General features: G+C 45.4%; 1 protein-coding gene across 1 annotated transcript in view; it reads left to right on the plus strand.

Moving 5' to 3' along the window:
* Nucleotides 1–19,665, plus strand: part of MREG (melanoregulin) — a 119,354-nt gene that overhangs the window by 89,630 nt on the left and 10,059 nt on the right. The window contains exon 4 of the mRNA XM_082260914.1: nucleotides 5,023–5,182. Coding sequence (XP_082117040.1) covers nucleotides 5,023–5,182 — 160 coding nt within the window. The remainder of the gene's footprint in view (nucleotides 1–5,022; nucleotides 5,183–19,665) is intronic.

The raw sequence follows: 19,665 nt of genomic DNA on the forward strand, positions 1-19,665 counted from the left end.
GGGGCCTTTGTCCAGCTGAAGGAAACCCTAACCACTGCCCCTGTGTTGGCCTATGCGGACCCCACAAAACCATATGAACTGCATGTTGATGCCAGCCGAGATGGGCTGGGGGGGGTACTTTATCAGGAGCATGAGGGTCATCTGCGACCTGTTGCCTATGTGAGCAGAAGCCTATTGCCTGCTGAAAGGAATTATCCTACTCACAAACTTGAATTCTTGGCCTTGAAGTGGGCAGTGGTTGACAAATTGAAAGACTACCTGTACGGAGCTGAATTCATTGTCAAGACAGATAATAATCCCCTCACCTATCTGTTGACTACGGCCAAGCTGGATGCAACAGGACATCGATGGTTGGCTGCCCTCTCTAGCTTCAATTTTAGCCTGAAGTATCGGCCAGGAATCGGAAATAGGGATGCAGATGCCCTATCCAGAAGGTTGCATGTTCCACAGGAACCTGCGGAAGAATGGACTCATTTGGCTCCAGAAGGGGTGCGTGCCCTATATCAGGGAACTGAATTTCGATCCCGAGGAGGGTCAAGAGCAGAAGAGATTGGGGTTTCGGCTATCGGAGTACCCAAATGCTACTGCCAGGTGACCCAAGTTGAAGGGGAGGGTTTGCCCCGGCTGTCCAAAAGGGACTTGCGGAAGGAGCAGTTGGAAGACCCTTTGGGAAAACTTCTCTTGGAAGCTCTGGAGATCCAGAGCCCTGAGTTGCTTCTAACTGACTCCCCTCAGGGGGCCCGTCTGTTGCATAGAGAGTGGACCCGGTTACAGATCAGAGAAGGAGTGGCCTACCGGAGAGGTCCATCTGAAGATCTGGAGGAGAAGTGGCAACTGTTCTTACCAGCTAAATACAGAGAGGGAGTTCTGGCCGCTCTTCATGATAATCATGGCCATCTGGGGCCCGAAAGAACCTTTCAGCTTGTCAGGGACAGGTTCTACTGGCCTTGTATGAGGGCCGAAGTTGAAGGATACTGTCATTCTTGTGTCCGGTGTATACAGAGGAAGACTCTGCCACGTCAAGCAGCCCCAATGGGCCATCTACAAAGTCAGGGACCCATGGAGCTGGTGTGCATTGATTTCCTTTGCTTAGAGCCTGATCTGAGTGGCCAGGGGAATGTCCTTGTGGTAACAGACCATTTTACCAGATATGCTCAAGCATTCCCAACAAGGGATCAGAAGGCCTCAACGGTAGCCAAAGTTCTTGTAGAGAAGTTCTTTGTACATTATGGGTTACCACAACGCCTCCATTCTGATCAGGGAAGGGACTTTGAAAGCAGACTGATCAAGAGACTGTTAGATATGTTAGGCATTCAAAAGACTAGAACCACTCCCTACCATCCACAGGGGGATGCCCAGCCTGAACGATTTAACAGGACTCTTTTGGATATGTTGGGGACTTTGAGCTCAGAGAAGAAACAGCATTGGGGCAAGCACGTAGCTGCCATTGTGCATGCCTACAACAGCACTGTCAGTGATGCTACTGGATATTCCCCTTATCGGCTGATGTTTGGAAGGGAGGCTCGGTTGCCAGTGGATTTGGCCTTTGGCATTTCGCCTGATCATACCTCTTCAGCATCGCATAGAGGATATGTGGACCGACTGCGGAAGAGTCTGAAAGCGGCCTATGACAAGGCTCAGGCCACATCTGATCAACGTGGACTGCGGAATAAAAAAAATTTCGACCTAAAAGTTCGGATCCATGACCTGCAACCAGGGGACAGGGTTTTGTTGAGAAACTTGGGTGTCCCGGGAAAACACAAGTTGGCAGACCGCTGGAAGTCCCAACCTTATGTTATCTGCAAGCAACTGCCAAACCTTCCTGTGTACCAAATTCGGCCTGAAGGAAGTGTGGGTCCATTGAAGGCTTGGCATCGGAACCATTTGCTGCCTCTCTCTGAAGCGGTTCGTATGCCCCCTGTGGAAGACTTGTCAGAGGCCCCTTCGACTTCTCGCCGGTCCAGACCAGTTACCAGATCTCAGACGACGCTCCCAGATGAGGGAGAGGGAAGTTCTCCATCTGAAGATTTGGAAGATGAAGAGGAGGTACCCGACTGGTTGTGGTCATCTCAGTTGCCAGAACCCACACCTGCCTCCCTGTCTTCATCTGACTTGGCTGATAGAGGAGCCCTTCGGGCAGAAGCCCCTGAATTCATACCCTTTCATATGCTTCCAGAAGAAGCAGCTGAGGATGAAGATCCTGAGGAGGAGGTTGCACCCTTCTCTGAAGAAGAACTGACCTCTCTTGAACCATCAGGTTCCTCTGTGTTGGAACATGAGGAGGGGGACATTGAAGAATCCTCAGAAGTGCCTGATCCTAGCACCTCTGAGAGCATGCCTCCACGGGAACAGAGGGAAAGGAGAGTCATTCACCCACCTAAGAGACTGACCTATGATCAATTGGGTGAATGTTCGGAAGAAGCTGTTTTTACCTCCAAAAGATCTCCTGACCAGCCTAGTTCCTCCACTGTAGATTTGGTGGGGGACAACCCTAGCTCACCCCCAGGCACAACTGTACAAGCCACCCAAGTTTTGGGGGGTCTGTGAGAGATCATGAGAACAAAGTATTGAAGTAGAAAACGTTTGCATTTAAGTTTGTACATAAGGATATTGGGTTTGGCCATTATAATAAGCACAGTTTTTGATGTTCACAATTTGGTTTACTTTGTGAGTTAATGTTTGCGCACATTTTGTTGCTCTGACCTCACTATATGTTTTTTTCTCTTTCTCACCTTTTGATGTTTTTTTTTTCAACACAAACTTTAAGATGTAAGTGTTTAAGAAATTGCAAAGGCACATGTGCTTTTTAAAGGAGCACTATATAAAAGCACTAGAAATCAGCACTATATTAACACTGTAGAAATCACTTATTTGTTTATTAATTGCACTTTATCGTTTTACTGTTGCACTGCTATTAGAATACAAAATTGGATATATTCAGATTGACTTATTTCAGCAAAATGTTAATGTTTTTGTTGTATAATGCCAACCTATGCACTAGGGTACATACTGTTGACCTCTTTGGGGACCAAAGTTTCTCAAGTGGGGGGAGTGTGTAGCGGGGTTAAACATGCCTAAAGACACTGTTTGATATGTGGGAAGGAACTAGGCTCCCTCTAGTGGTAGCTGCATGGAATTTCCTGGGCTGTGACTTCATTTTCACAAGATGAAGAAACTACATCTCCCAGGCTGCTTTGCAAGATCCAGGAACTAGGCTCCCTCTAGTGGTAGCTGCATGGAATTTCCCGGGCTGTGACTTCCTTTTCACAAGATGAAGAAACTACATCTCCCAGGCTGCTTTGCAAGATCCAGGGTGCACGGCTGCACCGCACGGCACTATGGGGGAGGTTATTTAAAGGAAGAGAGAAGCGCGCGAAGGGGGGGCCTTTCTGCGCTGGACTCTGAGGAACCAGCGAGCGAGAGTGAAGGACTGACACTGGATATTGGGCCAGAGCCTTTTAGCCTGGAGGGACGACGTGGAACCGTCCCATCTCAAGCACGAGGCACATTCCTGGAGGTCATACTGCTGTTTGCCGAGACCGGAAGTCATCCGCCAGAAGGACCCCGCGCGGCTGGCATATAGCCAAAGGACTGAGACCGCAGTGGAAGCGCGCGAAGGAGAAACTTCTGTTGGTGAGAGGGCACATGCCCAATAACTGACTTTATCTGCTGAAGAGACAGTTTTATCTACAGATAGCGGTAGCGCAGCAGGAGGTGATAAAACCCCGGGGTTTATCACCATACTCTCTCAGGAGACTCATAGACAAACAATAAGGTCTGTAAAGGAGTCGCCAGAGGCTTATCTCTCTCGCAGAAGTTATTGCTCAGTTACGCAGACACCCTGCGGTGACAACTAACAGCTCGATGTTTTTTTTCTCTCTTGATCTTTATTCCTAATCTGGATTACAAATGAGCTCTATTCAATAACCTTGCTAGCGAAGATCAACAAGAAAGAAGAGAACTCTGGGGGAGGGACTCAGATAGGCCCACCTACCTGGTACTGTGTCTAGCCTTAATGCAGGAGGAGTGTGGGGGTATTCTTTTACCTTTTTTAAAGCTGTTTTAAATAACCTTTTATGGACTTGTATTGTATTGTATTGTATCTCCCCTATTCAATTTGATACATAGTAAACTAAGTTTGGTTAATTACAATCTTGTGCGTTGTTCCATTGTGTCACCCAGAAGGACTACTATTCAAGAAGGTAACAAGGTATTGTTGCATAGTGAAGTATTGTATTCCAACCTGTGTATCTATTTGATAGTCCAGTCCTATTCTGGGTCAGTTGTGCCTGAGGAGGGTTCGAGCCAATTTGATTGGGTTGTTAGGCAGGGTGTAGACCCAATAATATAATCAGCAGCTCCTGCGGGGGTGGTGCTACAAACATCTTAGGTTGAACGAAAAAAAAAACTGGCAAATGTCTCCTGACATTCGGCTGGTGTGTACCTGGCTTAAGCCTACCCGATTTAGGATATTACAATAAGGCAGCCTTGGCTCCCTATTACTTAAAAGGCTTTTTTGTCCTTTACTATGTCTCCCTTGGGTGCCCTTAGTGCAAATGATGGCTGAGCCAATAAAAATAATTATTTTTTTTTGCTTACTGATGCAGATTTTTTAAAAATAAATAACCTTTTTAATCCAATTATAACCCACGCCCTTCATATCTAATCCATTTTACAACTCTATTTAAAAAAAGATTCCACATCCAATAAATACAAAGTCACTAAAATAGGTGACTATGGCACAGAATTAGAGGACATCTTTTATCTGTATCATTTTATACACATCGAATCATGTTTTAAGGTTTTTCCAACAAGTTAAGGCTCTAAGTTCACCTTTTTGTTCCCACCTTTTTGCACCTTTCATACATTTTAGTAGATTCCTGTAGCAGATGCACGTTTCTGATAAGTCTATTCTTGTGAACTAGATTATCATGTTATAGAACAATAACCTAAACATATTGACCTAATTTATTTTCCTATGAAATATCTTTAACTTGTTGATGGTTCTTTGTTCCTTAATAGCAACAACAACAATATCCAGACCTACTCTACGAGTATAATCCATGATGATGAGAGGAACCTGTGGAGCTCCCCCCATGACCAATCTCACACAGAGGCTGTGGATGATCGGATGCTGCACACTTGGATTCAGACTAGACGCCAACTGGAGAAAGACTCTGAAGTGAGCAAAGTGAAGTGTAATGTCCCTATTATGCTGAGATACAGACAGTTTTCGGTAGTTTGGTCACATTTCATATTCGCTTCATGCTTCTCATAAGGTTTGTGGATTTGTAAAGGCTTGAAAATGACTGCATTATACTTTTTTTTTTTTTTTTTTTTTGCCGACCCATGGTTTTCTTTACTCTCTACAGAAGGAGTCTCCACACTTTCTAAACAAAGGGCCAGTGTACTGTCTTTTTGGGAGCCGGATTGTGGCCTGTAGGGATAGAAAAAAAAATAAACGTATTCAGTGGGAGTAAACCATGCCTCCAGGCTTAGTGGTCAGTGGGAGTAAAACAATTACATTATACCGCCTGAAGTCAACAGGAGGAGGCATAGTACCCCATCATTGGTATTAGCTGGAGGAATAAAGCCCCATCATTGGTATTAGTTGGATGAATAGATCCCATCATAGGTATTTGGAGGAATAGAGCCACATCATTGAGGGATAGTGTCCCATCATTGGTATTAGTTGGAGAGATAGTACCCCATTGTTTTGGGTTTTTATAAAGGGTAATTACAGACACCCTTTGCTATATCCCAAAATACAAAGGACTTTCACCTCACTGCTTTGTGGAACGTGTCTGGATGTACCACCTGTGCTTTTTTCTCTGAAAGGTTTTCATGCCACATATTGGGAATTACACTTTAGCCCCAATGCTGCTTAAACTTCATTATTTTTTATTTATTTTTTTTTATCAACAGTACGATAATCTTTGAAGAATAATTCTATCTCTGCAAATTAATTTTACACAAAATAAATGACTTAATGTATCCCCTTTACCATTCGTGTTTAGAAGATACATTTTTGGCAGTAACTACAGCTTTGAGTCGGCTTGGTCTCCTCTATCAGCTTTACTCATCTGGACACTGTACTTCCTCTCTGCAACACTGCTCCAGCTTGGCTGAGGAACTAGATGTTAGAAGTACCACGACAAATTCTCTATTGGCTTGAGATCTTGACTCCAATTTGGCTATTCCAGGACATTATGCGATTTTTAAGGCTCGGTTCACGCCATGGCGTTCCGGATCGTGGGCGAAATCATCGAGATTTTGTCCATGATTTTGAAATTCTGCAAAGAGTAGGATGCGCTTGCGATTCCTGTTTTTTTTTTCAATGGCACCCCAATCGCGGCACGATTTTGCTGCGATTGTCACCCAACAAACAGAATCGCGGGACATCTGTCGCCCAAAATAAGTTCGCCCCAGCTCTCCATTTGCCCATTCGCAGAATGACTTGTATTGTGTAGGCTATTCTAAAGTTGGGTATACGCATGTAGATTCCTCACATTCAACCCTCTATCCCACACTCAGGCTGGATGAGGGAAATCAACTGATTTTCTCTATCCATGCTTGGCAACGTGGAAAGAGGAGTCTCTACTATTGGCTATTGTATTCAGCAGCTGCTGAATACACAACAGTGCTTTCATCTTATTAGATGAAGGTACTGTGTAGCCAAACATTTTCCATACAGCTCCTTCAACAAAACAACAAAAAAAATATATATATGATTTGCCACATAGAATGTCTAGTTGCATCTATCTATCTATCTATCTATCTATCTATCTATCTATCTATCTATCTATCTATCTATCTATCTATCTATCTATCTATCTATCTATCTATCTATCTATCTATCTATCTATCTATCTATCTATCTATCTATCTATCTATCTATCTATCTATCTATCTATCTATCCAGTATCGGACTTTAAACAAGGTCAACTGGACATGAGAATAAATGCATATAATATAAGAACAATGTTACATAGGCGCATACAGTAGATAAAACGGTACATATTGAATCAAAAATAAATACAATATTTCTAGGATCAAACATGGATCACTCAATAATATAATGAATAAATTAATCTCTGTGTGATCACAATCTTTAAATATATCACAATTCAATGAAACATCTGAGTATTTGTAGTCTTGACGCGTTTCATGCACCTCCGTCCATTCATCAGGAGCTTGAATGTAAATTATATGTCTAAAAATGAGAATATGGGTTATAATAAAATACTTGTATAAAATCATGAACTATAATGGGGGATATAATTGAATGAACACTACCTTAAGCAGTGTCATAGATCCACGAGCAATCCAGTATAGGAAAAGGAGACCAAAGCCGATCCAGGGAATGCCTGACCCGGGGCTGAGGCATGGATAGCCCTATGCCTGCAAATAATTTCATTAGCGCAGGCATAGGGTTCTGCTACTTTCACACACCTATATGTGTGTATGTGTATATATACATATATGTGTGTGTGTGTGTGTGTGTATATATACCCCTATACAGAAGTTCAGATGTTATGCCTGCCTCCAAAGACGCCCAAAAAAACGCCTGCAACAGAAACGCCCAGGTGTGTTGTTGCAGGCGGTTTTTTTGGGCGTCTTTGGAGGCAGGCATAACATCTGAACTTCTGTATAGGGGTATATATACACACACACACATATATGTATATATACACATACACACACATAGGTGTGATAGGAGCGGAGCCCTATGCCTGCAAATAATTTCATTAGCGCAGGCATAGGGTTCCACTACTTTCACACCTATATGTGTGTATGTGTATATATACATATATGTGTGTGTGTGTGTGTGTGTATATATACCCCTACACAGAAGTTCAGATGTCATGCCTGCCTCCAAAGACGTCCACAAAAAAGCCCAATAAACGCCTGCAACAAAAACGGCCAGGTGTGACAGGAGCGGAGCCATATCCCTGCTCTACTGCAATTGTAAGACAAATTATCTTTTTTCTATGGTGGTCACCCTGACATGGAAGAGTTTGGTCACCCTGCCATAGCAGTCAGTCAGTTCACCCTACACTACACTACAGTCACCCTGACACTTAACACTTTCCCTACAGAAACTAGATTATTAAATCTAACTATAGTGGAAAATAGTACCCTAACTACACTAGATATCCCTTTCCTCACACTAATAATTGCTAAATGACACTTTTGAAGCAGGAGTAACAGAACTGCTTCCACTCTCTTCCACAGCCCCTGTATTGCAGTGCTAGAGATTTAGAGGGGCTAGGTTATATACTGGGGGGGGGGTATTCACTACTGATTGGCCTCTGGACCCCCTAGTCACTCCAATTGGCTTGTACCGATGGTTCTGGTCCAATCACGGGCTTTTAAAGCCCAGTTCCTGTCCCATTGCATTTTGGTCGGTTCTGGTTGCCAAATTCCGAACTGTTTCCGCAAAAAGTTTGGAATTCGGCTGAATTTCGAACAGTCAATGTTCGGGTCGAAGCGATGGTCGACCCGAACCGCTCGATCATCCCTAATTGCAAGTGTAATCAACTTGTGCAGACATGGAACATATAAACTCTGGTTCTCCCTGCAACAAGATTGCTCCTCCTTTTTCATTAGCCAGAACTCCCTGGGCAGGGAAGAGCACAGTGAAAGCTCTCTTAAAACACCCATTGATAGGACCGACTTTACAGATAGAAGCCACATGCTAGGCATGTGGCAACAGCAACAACTGTTCCATTTCCTGCATTCTCTACCTGAATGACACTAGGTCTACAGACCCCCGACGTTTGAGGAAGTATATCAGGGTTGTGTAACTGTTAAACTCTCTATCTTGTCAATTACTTGTAAGCATATACTCGAAAAGCAAACTTGACATACCTTCACAAATCAGAAATATATACCTTACAGACTACATGCAGAAATTAACAGAATGAAAGAATGTTCTTTGCGCAAAAAGCCTCCATTTGTAGTAAACATCTAGAGCTCACTTACAAGATTACGATCCAATGATACAGGACAAGATTTATTCACATCAGAATGGCTTATACTGGTGCTGCATACTCCTAAGAATACTCTTTTCTTGTGTATTTTTTGGTGTACAAACCAAAACTGTACAGCCAGACAGGTGATGCATATTTTTTTCCTGATTTAGTAATGCAGCTTTCAATGTCGCCTTTTTCACCTCCAGCTTGTTCCAACAACAAGGAAAAAGGCGCTAGAGCTGCAGATCTGAATAAACAGAGGGCATAAAAGGGAGCAAACAATGAAGCACATGGACTTTGTTACCCCATCTTTCTCTTTTTTAAAGTACTAGAATGTCCATGTACTTAGGGCTGCCATCAAGGGAAACTAAAACCAGGTATCCAGAGCTGCAATAAAGATGAGAGAGGCGCCTCCAAGTGCAGACTTTAAAAGTTTAATAAGGGTTAAACAATTGGCAACTCACATTGAGGTGAATAAAATCAGGCACATCAGTGATTAGTGCATTAAGAGATCCTCTGTGGGGGGTCGTGTCCCATGCCCTGGTGAAGGATGTGTTGTCATGCAGCCTCTCTGGTCACCTTCTGCAGGACGTCGCCAGCACATGGGACATGACCCCCCCACCGAGGATTTCTTATGAAGTAATCACTGATGTGCCTGATTTTATTCACCTCCATGTGAGTTGCCAATTGTTCTAACCCTTATTAAACTGTTAAAGTCTGCACTTGGAGGCGCCTCTCTCTCTTTTCTTCACCTCCAGCATGTTAACTAGTCAGTAAAATTGCATGATCACTTCTGTGCAATAAGCAGGGAAGGGACCACAGTTGGCAAAAAAGCTAAACCAGGACTTGATAGGATAAATGACCTGACTTTTACACTGTGTCAGAGGTGTGCATTTTGTAGGACTGGCTGTACAGGATTAAAAAACTTTTTGCAGGTAACACCACAGATTTACAGTATGTGTATTTAGCTGTTTCCTTGGTATTCTGCTCTGAACATTGTGTTGAACTGAGAACAACATTGTTGGAGCATGTGCTTTAATTCCGGCTATTATGGAAGTATTCCATTAAGCCACACAGTTCTGTGACTGCTTTGTTCTCACAGAATCTTGTATAACAATTGTGGATCTTAACTCTAATCTAGCTATGCCTTTTTTTTTCTTGTGGATAAATAATCCCTCTCCTATTCCAAGTTTGCAGCATGAGGGTTAATTGCTGCTTTGTTTAATGAGATTTGAACTGGCTAGATCTGTTAGGAATTTATCCCTAATCCAAGCTCTGTGCTCATCACCTGAATCTCAACATGTCCCTTTTGTATATCAGGCTTACCCTTTTCTCTCTCTCTCCATATATAAATTTGCATCCTCTAATTACTGCTACCCTATACAACAGATGCTTCCTAAATATAGCTAGAGCCAGATGTGGGATAAGATAATGTCTACATCATGTTGTAGAACATAAAAAAAAAAAAAATATTTCAGTGCGTCTGTGGTTTGCAAAGATGCATATTTGCAAGTCAGACACTGAAATGCCAGTTGGTTTTAGGTTGGTTTTGGCATTTCAGTGACTGTGGTTTGCACAGATATGGCTTTGTACAAAAGATCTTTACAAATACTATTTGTTTTAGATGAGCAGCCATTCCTCCGATTTAGAAATATGAATGCAAAGCCTATCTTAGCCATACAGAACCTTTTTTTAATGTGCCATTTTATTTACATATTCTGTGGGGAACACCTTGTTTACTGCATGTTGGCATGCTCAGATAATGTAGGATAAATCCTTCTTCTTTTTTTTTTAAGAGAATGCTTGCAGAGCTTTTAAAGTATGATTAGAATACCCATTTCTCATTTACTTTGCAAATGGAGATTTAGGGGTTGATTTACTAAAGGCAAATAGTCTGTGCACTTTGCTCCAGAGCTCAGTTAAGTGAGCAGAAGCTCTGCTAACTTCCATCATCCAATCAAGTGCAAGAAAAAATGCTGCTTTCTCTAGCGCTCATTGACAGACGTAGTCCTCGGTGATACACCACCTTCGGGTTATGTTGCCTCCACAGGAGCAGGACTAGACAGGAAATTAAAAAGCTCTGGCCACACCCTAGGGGCAGTCCCAGAGGGTATATCCTCTCTCTCTCTGCCTCAGCAAATCAGTTATTTTCTGTCTAGTTAGGAGTAAGGACCTAGATACCTTGCTGGGATCTTAGGTCCTGGCAAGAATTTTTTCTTAAAGGATTTTTTAGACAGCTTTTTTTCTCCAGTGTTCCTGTGAGATCTTCAAGCAAGAAAGCTGAACTGGGCGACGGGCTGGATGTTGAGATCCGGTGGTCACCCCAGTTCAGCCTACGAGCGCGTGCAGGCCATAGCTCCGCGCTGGGTCGGCCGCGACAAAGTCCCATTAAAGGACTGACCCCGCGAGTTAAACGTCTCGCTGAAACGCCAAAGACCATGAGTCACGGCGTCCGTATCGGTCGACAGCCCTCCCGCCCCGGTGGAGAGGGGTACTGTCAGGAGTTGGTGCCCGCCTGGTTCCGGTATGGTGAGTAGTATGTTCCCCCTTTTCCCCTGACGGGTCTTGTGGTGAACGCGGGCCCCTCTCTGTATGGTAAGATAGAGTCCCTCTCTATCCTATAACATGACACAGATCCTCCTACTTTGAGTGTGATTTTATGTGCAAAAAGCCAGGAGGCTTGGTTTGGGAGCTAACAATCTAATTGTATACATGTTAAAAAGATGTAATCTGTGGCATTCTGGGAATCTTACGGTGATAAGAATAAGCTACCTACCAGTCAGAAGCCACGGACATGTAGACTGCCTTCCTAATCAGATCTCCAGCTATTAGCAGGCCTCCCGAATGGCCATGCGGTCCGCCAGGGCCGGTACCGCCAACCACGCCATATCCCCATGCAGAGAGCACACCGCTATTCAGTACAGGCCGCCGCCATTTTTTTTGCTGGATCGCACGAGCCGCCATTTTGGCGTAGCCTCGTGTCTCCAGCATGGGGGCGGCCATGTTTGAGGTGATCCTAACACCTCGTGGAGCTTGGGGGAGGCGCCGGAAGGCGTGCAGAGGGGCGGAGCCGCCTCCTTTCTTCCTGGGCAGCCAGCCAAAAGACTTCCTGTTTGTCAAGACAGCGCTGTAACCTGTTGCAGTTAAACTCTGAGCATCAAGTGGTGAGCCTGGGGGTCTATCTCTCTCTCTCTCGATCGATAGGGATCCCTAGCAGGTAACACTAAGGGGCTTTTTGTGGCGCTGGGGGTCTGAAAAAAAAAAAAAAAAAGTTTTTTATTTTTTAATTATATTATCCAGGAAGTGACTGGAATTATCATGGACCCTGCCACACATATTCCCCCACCTGTTTCCCTCGAGGGGGCCACGGGACCCGCCGGTGCACAGAGTATAGAGTCATTTACAGCAATTTTGGAGTCTATGGTGGCTCGGGTGGAGGCGGCCTGTCAGGGACGGGGGTCAAGGAAGCGACCCCCGCCTACCCCTATACTATCTGACACCTCTGACTCAGATTCAGAGATGGTCACTGCAGCTGCAGGTTCCTCTGCAAGGGCTGTTATCCCAGGTAAAGCCCCCTCAGACAGTGAGGAGGACGCTTCTTCTCCTGCTATAATTCAGGAAGAAGCATTGGTGGACGCACTAGTTGTGGCAGTGCAGGAAACCTTAAAACTTGAGGCTTTACCGGCAGAGGCAACTGAAACAGAGATTCCTTTTGGTACTAATAAGCCCATCAAAACGGTGAAGGTTTTTCCTGTACCCAAATGTTTCGGTAATCAGATTAAAGGAGAATGGGAGCATTCTAAACGTACCTTTACTATTTCCAAGCGTATTGCTAGACGCTATCCGTTTGAGGAATCCATCATTAAGAAATGGACGGTACCACCAGTGGTGGATCCACCTATTTCCAGGCTGAATAAAGCCACGGTTATCCCAGTGGAGGACACTTCGTCCTTTAAGGACCCGGTGGATCGAAAGATGGAAGCAGAGTCCCGCACCATCTTCTCTCTGATAGGGTCAGCATTTAGACCAGTAATTGTTATTGGTCTAGTTTCCCAGACACTTACGGAATGGGCGAAAATGGTACGCCAAGACCTTAGGGGAAAAGATATTCCCCAGGAGACATCTGATTTGATGGAACAGATTATACAAGGGCTACAGTTTATCTGTGACGCAGCCTTGGACACTACTCCCTTATTAGGGCATGCATCTATGTCAGCGGTGATCCTCAGACGTGTGCTGTGGTTAAAATGCTGGTCAGCTGACCTAGGTTCCAAGAAGACCTTGACAAATCTCCCCTTTCAGGGGAATCGTCTATTTGGGGCCAACCTAGATGAAATCATTAAGGATGCCACTGGGGGCAAGAGCACTTTTTTGCCACAGGCTGCTAAAGCTAAGGGACCTCGCAACAAGCGAGGACCTTTCTTTACCGCCCATAAAGGGCGCCCGGCTGGTACTAGCGGGAAAGGCAAGACTCCTCCAGGAGGGTTCAAGAAGGGCTGGTCGGACAAGCAGAGGACCAACCCAGCCAAACCCGAAGCAAAGGAGTACACAGCCTGAAGGTGCGCCCCCACCCGGTTTCAGGGTGGGGGGACGTTTTCACCGGTATTCAGGACATTAGATCGAGCATCAACCACTACTACCGGTGCGATTCTTCCCTTCCAACATTTAAGTACTACAGGAAGCGGTAGTTACCGTTCCCTGAATAGATCTTTTCCTTTACCTTTTCCTAAGATTAGTCCCTAAACCTCACAGGAATCGGATCTGGTTGACCAGATAGGCCAAGTAGCCTCTAGTCGGGTGACTTCGGTCCCTGAGGTTCAACCAGAAAAGATCACCCTTCCTGATAACAATCAGGTATCTGATAAATGTGTGGGAACAGTAAACGACCAGACTTTCTCGGATGGTCGGGGCCAGATACCTCTAGGGACGCCTGGTTCAGATTCTATCAGCGCCAGTGGTCCTAGAAATTCTAGGCTGGCCTCCTCAAGCCGGCCTGGCCGACTTGAACATGCTAGTCGCAGACGTTCCGTGGGAACTTCGTCTCAGGGAGTGTCTGTGGTCTCAAGGACCAAATTACCATCATGCTTTACAGTCGCTGGGTTTAATGGCTTGGCCATTGAGACCCAAGTACTGAAGGACAGAGGTTTGTCAGCTTCAGTCATTCCTACCCTTATTAAAGCAAGGAAAGCGACTTCCAGCAAAATCTATTATCACACATGGAAGACTTACATTGCGTGGTGCGAATCTTTAGGATTTCCTCCACGTACCTATTCGGTGACTCGAATATTGGCCTTTTTGCAACAAGGGGTTGAGCAGAAGCTAGCCTTGAGCACTATCAAGGGTCAAGTTTCAGCATTAGCAATCTTCTTTCAGAAACCTTTAGCTACCAAGTCCTTGGTGCGGAATTTCATCCAGGGGGTGCGGCACCTGGCTCCTCCAGTCCGCGCGCCCTTACCGCCCTGGGATCTTAATTTGGTTTTGTCGGTTCTACAGAAACCTCCCTTTGAAAACATCAGGGAGATTCCCTTGCTTACTTTATCCCAGAAGGTGGCCTTCCTGGTGGCTATTACTTCTGCTCGCAGGGTGTCAGAACTGGCTGCATTATCATGCCAGTCCCCATACCTAGTGATTCATAGGGATAAGGTAGTACTTCATCCTAAGCCATCCTTTCTTCCTAAGGTGGTTTCAGATTTTCATCTGAATGAAGATATTGTACTACCTTCCTTGTGTCCTCAGCCCAAGCATCATCGGGAACATGCGTTGCATTCCTTAGATGTGGTTCGGGCAATCAGGGTATACCTGAAAGCTACGGAATCATTCCGTAAGACGGATTCACTTTTTGTGATCACGGATGGCCCCAGAAAGGGTTTGCCTGCATCTGCCGCGACCATTGCCAAATGGATTAGACAGACGGTGGTACAGGCTTATTCTATTAAGGGTCAGAGTCCTCCGTTCCCTGTTAGGGCGCACTCCACTCGAGCGCTCAGTACTTCCTGGGCCTTTCGCCATCAGGCGTCAGTGGTCCAGGTATGTAAGGCGGCCACCTGGTCGTCGGTACATACCTTTACAAAATTCTATAAAATTGATGTGACGGCATCGGCGGATGCCTCATTTGGCCGCAAGGTTTTGCAGGCCGCAATTTGAGGAGACCGGTGGTCTACCTCGAGGGTTTTTTTCTGTTTGAAAAAAAAAAAAAAAAAAAAATTTTTTTTTCTCTTTTTTGTTGAGTCTCATCATTAAGGATGAGCATTGTAAACTTCTAGTTGGCACCGGTTGGGCCTTCTAGATTGGGATTTGATTTCATTTTCCCACCCCTCAGTTGTGATACTGCTCTGGGACGTCCCGAAGGTGGTGTATCACCGAGGACTACGTCTGTCAATGAGCGCTAGAGAAAAATGGATTTTTGTAAGATCTTACCGTAAAATCCTTTTCTCTTAGCTCATTGACAGACGTAGTCCTCAGTGATACACCACCTTCGGGTTATGTTGCCTCCACAGGAGCAGGACTAGACAGGAAATTAAAAAGCTCTGGCCACACCCTAGGGGCAGTCCCAGAGGGTATATCCTCTCTCTCTCTGCCTCAGCAAATCAGTTATGTGATTTGCTGAGGCAGAGAGAGAGAGGATATACCCTCTGGGACTGCCCCTAGGGTGTGGCCAGAGCTTTTTAATTTCCTGTCTAGTCCTGCTCCTGTGGAGGCAACATAACCCGAAGGTGGTGTATCACCGAGGACTACGTCTGTCAATGAGCTAAGAGAAAAGGATTTTACGGTAAGATCTTACAAAAATCCATTTTTTTTTTTTCCTTTGCATGTGATTGGGTCTTCTTTGCAAAGTGAAGCTTTACCTCATTTACTAAGCAGGTGCAAATCTATTTCCCTTTAGTAAATCAACCCCTTAAGCTGGATACACACTATACAACTTTTGTTGGTAGATTTTCTTTAGATTTACCTTCAGCTATGTAGTGCAAGGGCCTGCCTGATTGCATATGTTGCACTACTCCCGTGGGAGCTGCTGATTACGGGTTCCCCTGGGTTAGCTATAGCAACAACTTGATGATTTAGCATGTCCTACTGCTTGGCTCAGTCAGAAAACAGTCCAGGGTTTTGTTTTTTTGTTGTTTTATTTGAGAACTGGGATAGGAGAAGGGATGAGTGGGATACTCCCCACTGAACAAACTATGCACAATTACTGGGACTTCTGATTATAAATGGATGCGGCCAGCCGCTGCTTCACCATGCCACTAAAGTGAAGTAGAATTAAGCAAACTGCACTGTACTGTGAATCACTCTTCAGGGTCCTACTTGGCACCCCCTTTTTCCCTACTCTTCAGAGTTTTACACAGCACCCCCTTTACTCTGACCCGCTGTGTGAGCTGACCCTTTATCCTCGGACTTCACTGGATACTGTTTTTCCCGGAAGACTCTGCCAGCAGCTCCACTGTCAGCTTTACAGGATCCTCTGCAGCTCAGCTCCACACCTGGTTCACTAGGCCGACCACCTATGCCCACCTTCCTCATGCAACAGGAGCAAAGACAGCCATCCACCTCCTCCTGGAACTCTGCTTCCCGCCAAAGACGCCCTGTCACATGTCCCCTCAGCTTTTATAAGCAATCCCAGGATGCACTGCAAGAGTGCCCTCCCACTGGGACTCCCACAAAAGCCAATGTGTCACTGGCCAGGTTTCCCCCACTGTCCAACAGGCTCCCCTATTGGATGCAGTGGAGACCCTCCCTCAGACCCAGTGAATCTTACCTGGGAACATGCAACAGGCAACCAAATGGATCAAGCTCCCCTGATAAGCAGATGGAGCAAAAAATGCTTTGAACCTAGCACCTGACTAGGAGGGTGCTACACATACAAATTGAAAGTTTTTAGGTCTGACCTCATGTAGCACCCTCCTAGTTAGGTAGGTGCTAGATAAAAGCATATATTGCTCCTGCTGCTTAACCGGGGAGCCTGATCTATTAGTTTGCCTGTCACATGTTTCCACGTGTGATTCACTGGGCCTGAGGGAGTGTCCCCACTGTATCCAATGAGGGAGCTTGTTGGACAGTGGAGGAAACCCGGCCAGTGACACATCAGTTTTTTGTGAGAGTCCCAGTGGGAGGGTATTCTTGCAATGAATTCTGGAATTGCTCATAAAAGCGGAGGGTCATGTGACAGGGTGTCTTTGGTGGGAAGCAGAGTCCCAGGAGGAGGCAGATGGTTGGTCTCTCCTCCTGCAGGTGTGAGGAAGGTGGTTCAGGAAGTCGGCCTAGTGAACCGGGTGTGGAGCTGAGCTGCAGAGGATCCAGAGTGCTGACAGTAGAGCTGGTGGCAGAGCCTCTCAGGAAAAACAGTGTCGTGAGTACTCGGGGATTTGCCACAGGGCCTACCTAGGAGAGGGGCCCTCTCCAGAGAAGTCAGGGGATCACGGAGTTAGCTCACACAGGAAGTTTGACAGTAAAATGGGTGCCATGTAGTTGACCCTGAAGAATAGGAACAAAGGGGGTGCCAGGAAGGGCCCTGAAGATTGTTCGGCAGTACAGTAGAGTTTACCTCAGGAAGTTCACTCAATTATATTTCACTACTTATGACGAGGTAAAGCAGAGGCCAAGCCGTGACTAGCGGTATACAGTGCTACTCAGCATTACTCGGTGTAGCACCCTACAGGTAGGTGCTAGGTAAATGTATAGTGGGCCTTGTCTGCCTAACAGCAGGGCTGTGATTTATTTAGTAAGGTGTCAAGATGTGCCTGCTGAGGGAAGAAGTATCCCCACTGGCTCCTGTGAGAGGCGTCTCATAGGGCAGTGTGGGAAGCCCAATCAGGGGACACATCCAGGCTTGTAAATACCCCAGAAGGCAGATTATGCTGCAAAGGATTCTTAGAGTGGGTTTAAGTTTGGGGGGAAGTGCGGAACAGGATGTCTTTGGCGGGAGCAGAGTCGCAGGAGGAAGAGTACGGCTGTCTCTCCTCCTGTCTGGGGAAGGTGGATGTCTTGGGGTGTTGCCTGAGAGTCTAGAGAGTGTTGAGCTGAGCTGAGGGGATCCGGTGTGCCGAGAACCTGCGGAGCGAGAGGGGGTCCAGTCCCAAGAAAGCCTACACAGGTCGTGAGTACTGCAGATTGCCCCTGGGGATCTACCAGAGACAGAGGGGACCGCTCCGGAAGAGGTTCTGGGATCCTGTGCCAGCTAGCTGAAAGGGGGTACCTAGGTTGAGGACCCTGAAGTTACAGAGGGGGGTACATAGTCAGTGAACCCCGAAGAGTTCAAGGTTAAAGGGGGCACCTGCATATGGGCCCTGAATTGGACAGAGTGTGACAGTTGAGAGTTGCAGATTTACAGAAATCTACAGTGTACTACCTCAAGCCAGTGCAAGGCGTGAGGGGAGTATTCAGTGACTTTGCAGTGTCAGTAATTCTACAATTCAGTCTTGGGTCTTCTGGACTTATTGTCGAGGATCCAGCCCTTCTATCAAGCTACAGTGTGTTCTCAGTGTTAGTGAGCGTTGGCTGGCGTCAAGGGAGCGCCAACGGGTATTTTTCTAGGATTAAGTCCCAAGTGTAATTAGTTGAGCCTAAAGGAGTATCCCACTCATTCCCTTCTCCCATTCCCTTTTCTACAATAAAAACCACAAAACCAAGATGCCGGAGTCGTCCATGTCTCAGTTCTCACACCCAGGGTTGCAGTTCACATGGGCTGGAGAGGTAACGGGTAACAATGGCAGACTCTCATCAGGCCACAGGCCTGGAAAACCTGCTAAATTAGCGTTAATCAGCATTAATCAGTCGTCCCAGCAAATTGTGCATAGTTTATACAAGTTGGAGTATCCCACTCATTCTCTTCTCCCATCCAAGTTCTCAATAAAAACACAAAAACCAAAGCTACTGGACTGTTTCCTGACTAAGCTAAAAACACTTGGGAAAATGTTGAACTGTCATGTTGTTGCTAATGGTAACCCAGGGGAACCCGTAACCAGCAGCTCCCAAGGGAGTAGTGCTACACTCATATTATATGGTTTTCTAAATCTAAAGGAAAAAATGGGAAGAAAATTGTATAGTGTGTATCCAGCTTTGGTCTCATGGTACAATTTCTTCATTTTAGTGTATTGCAAACAAGGTAGTTGTGAACAAAAGTTTGAAGCGATTTAGGAAGCAAAAAAAAAAGAATAAACATTAGTCCACTGTTAGAGCTATCCACAATAAATATTAACATCCACTAAGTTTGCTGAGCTATATTTTATGTCATACTTTCTCAACCCTTTAAACTTGTAGAGATTCTTGTAATAACATTCCGGTCCTGTGGAACCCCTGCTAATAATCTACATTTCATTATACATTTGTGTGATGGTTACTGGGAAGAATACTCCTTACGTTTGTGGCCATTGGGAAGAATCCCCATTACAGGTAGCTACAATTAATTTTGCCAGCAAGAACTTATTTGAGAGGCATGGAGCTCATGGAACCCCTAACAATCAACTTGGAGAAACCCTGGTTGAGACAGGCTATGTGTATATGTAAATGTACAGTGGCCAGGTTCCAGAGGTTCTTTGTGGTGGGCCAGCTTTCTGAAGTCTGTGCTATCAACTTATATTTCCAGCTGGTGTGTAACCCATGAGATTCTACTTCTAAAACTGGTTTGAATGTGACTGGTGGCTGTGAGAAACCTTTTTAATTTTGACAGTTCTGACTCTTCTGAACTGTCTGACAC

Source organism: Pelophylax lessonae (genome assembly GCF_965119305.1).
Source record: "Pelophylax lessonae genome assembly, chromosome: 6".
Lineage (NCBI taxonomy): Eukaryota > Metazoa > Chordata > Amphibia > Anura > Ranidae > Pelophylax > Pelophylax lessonae.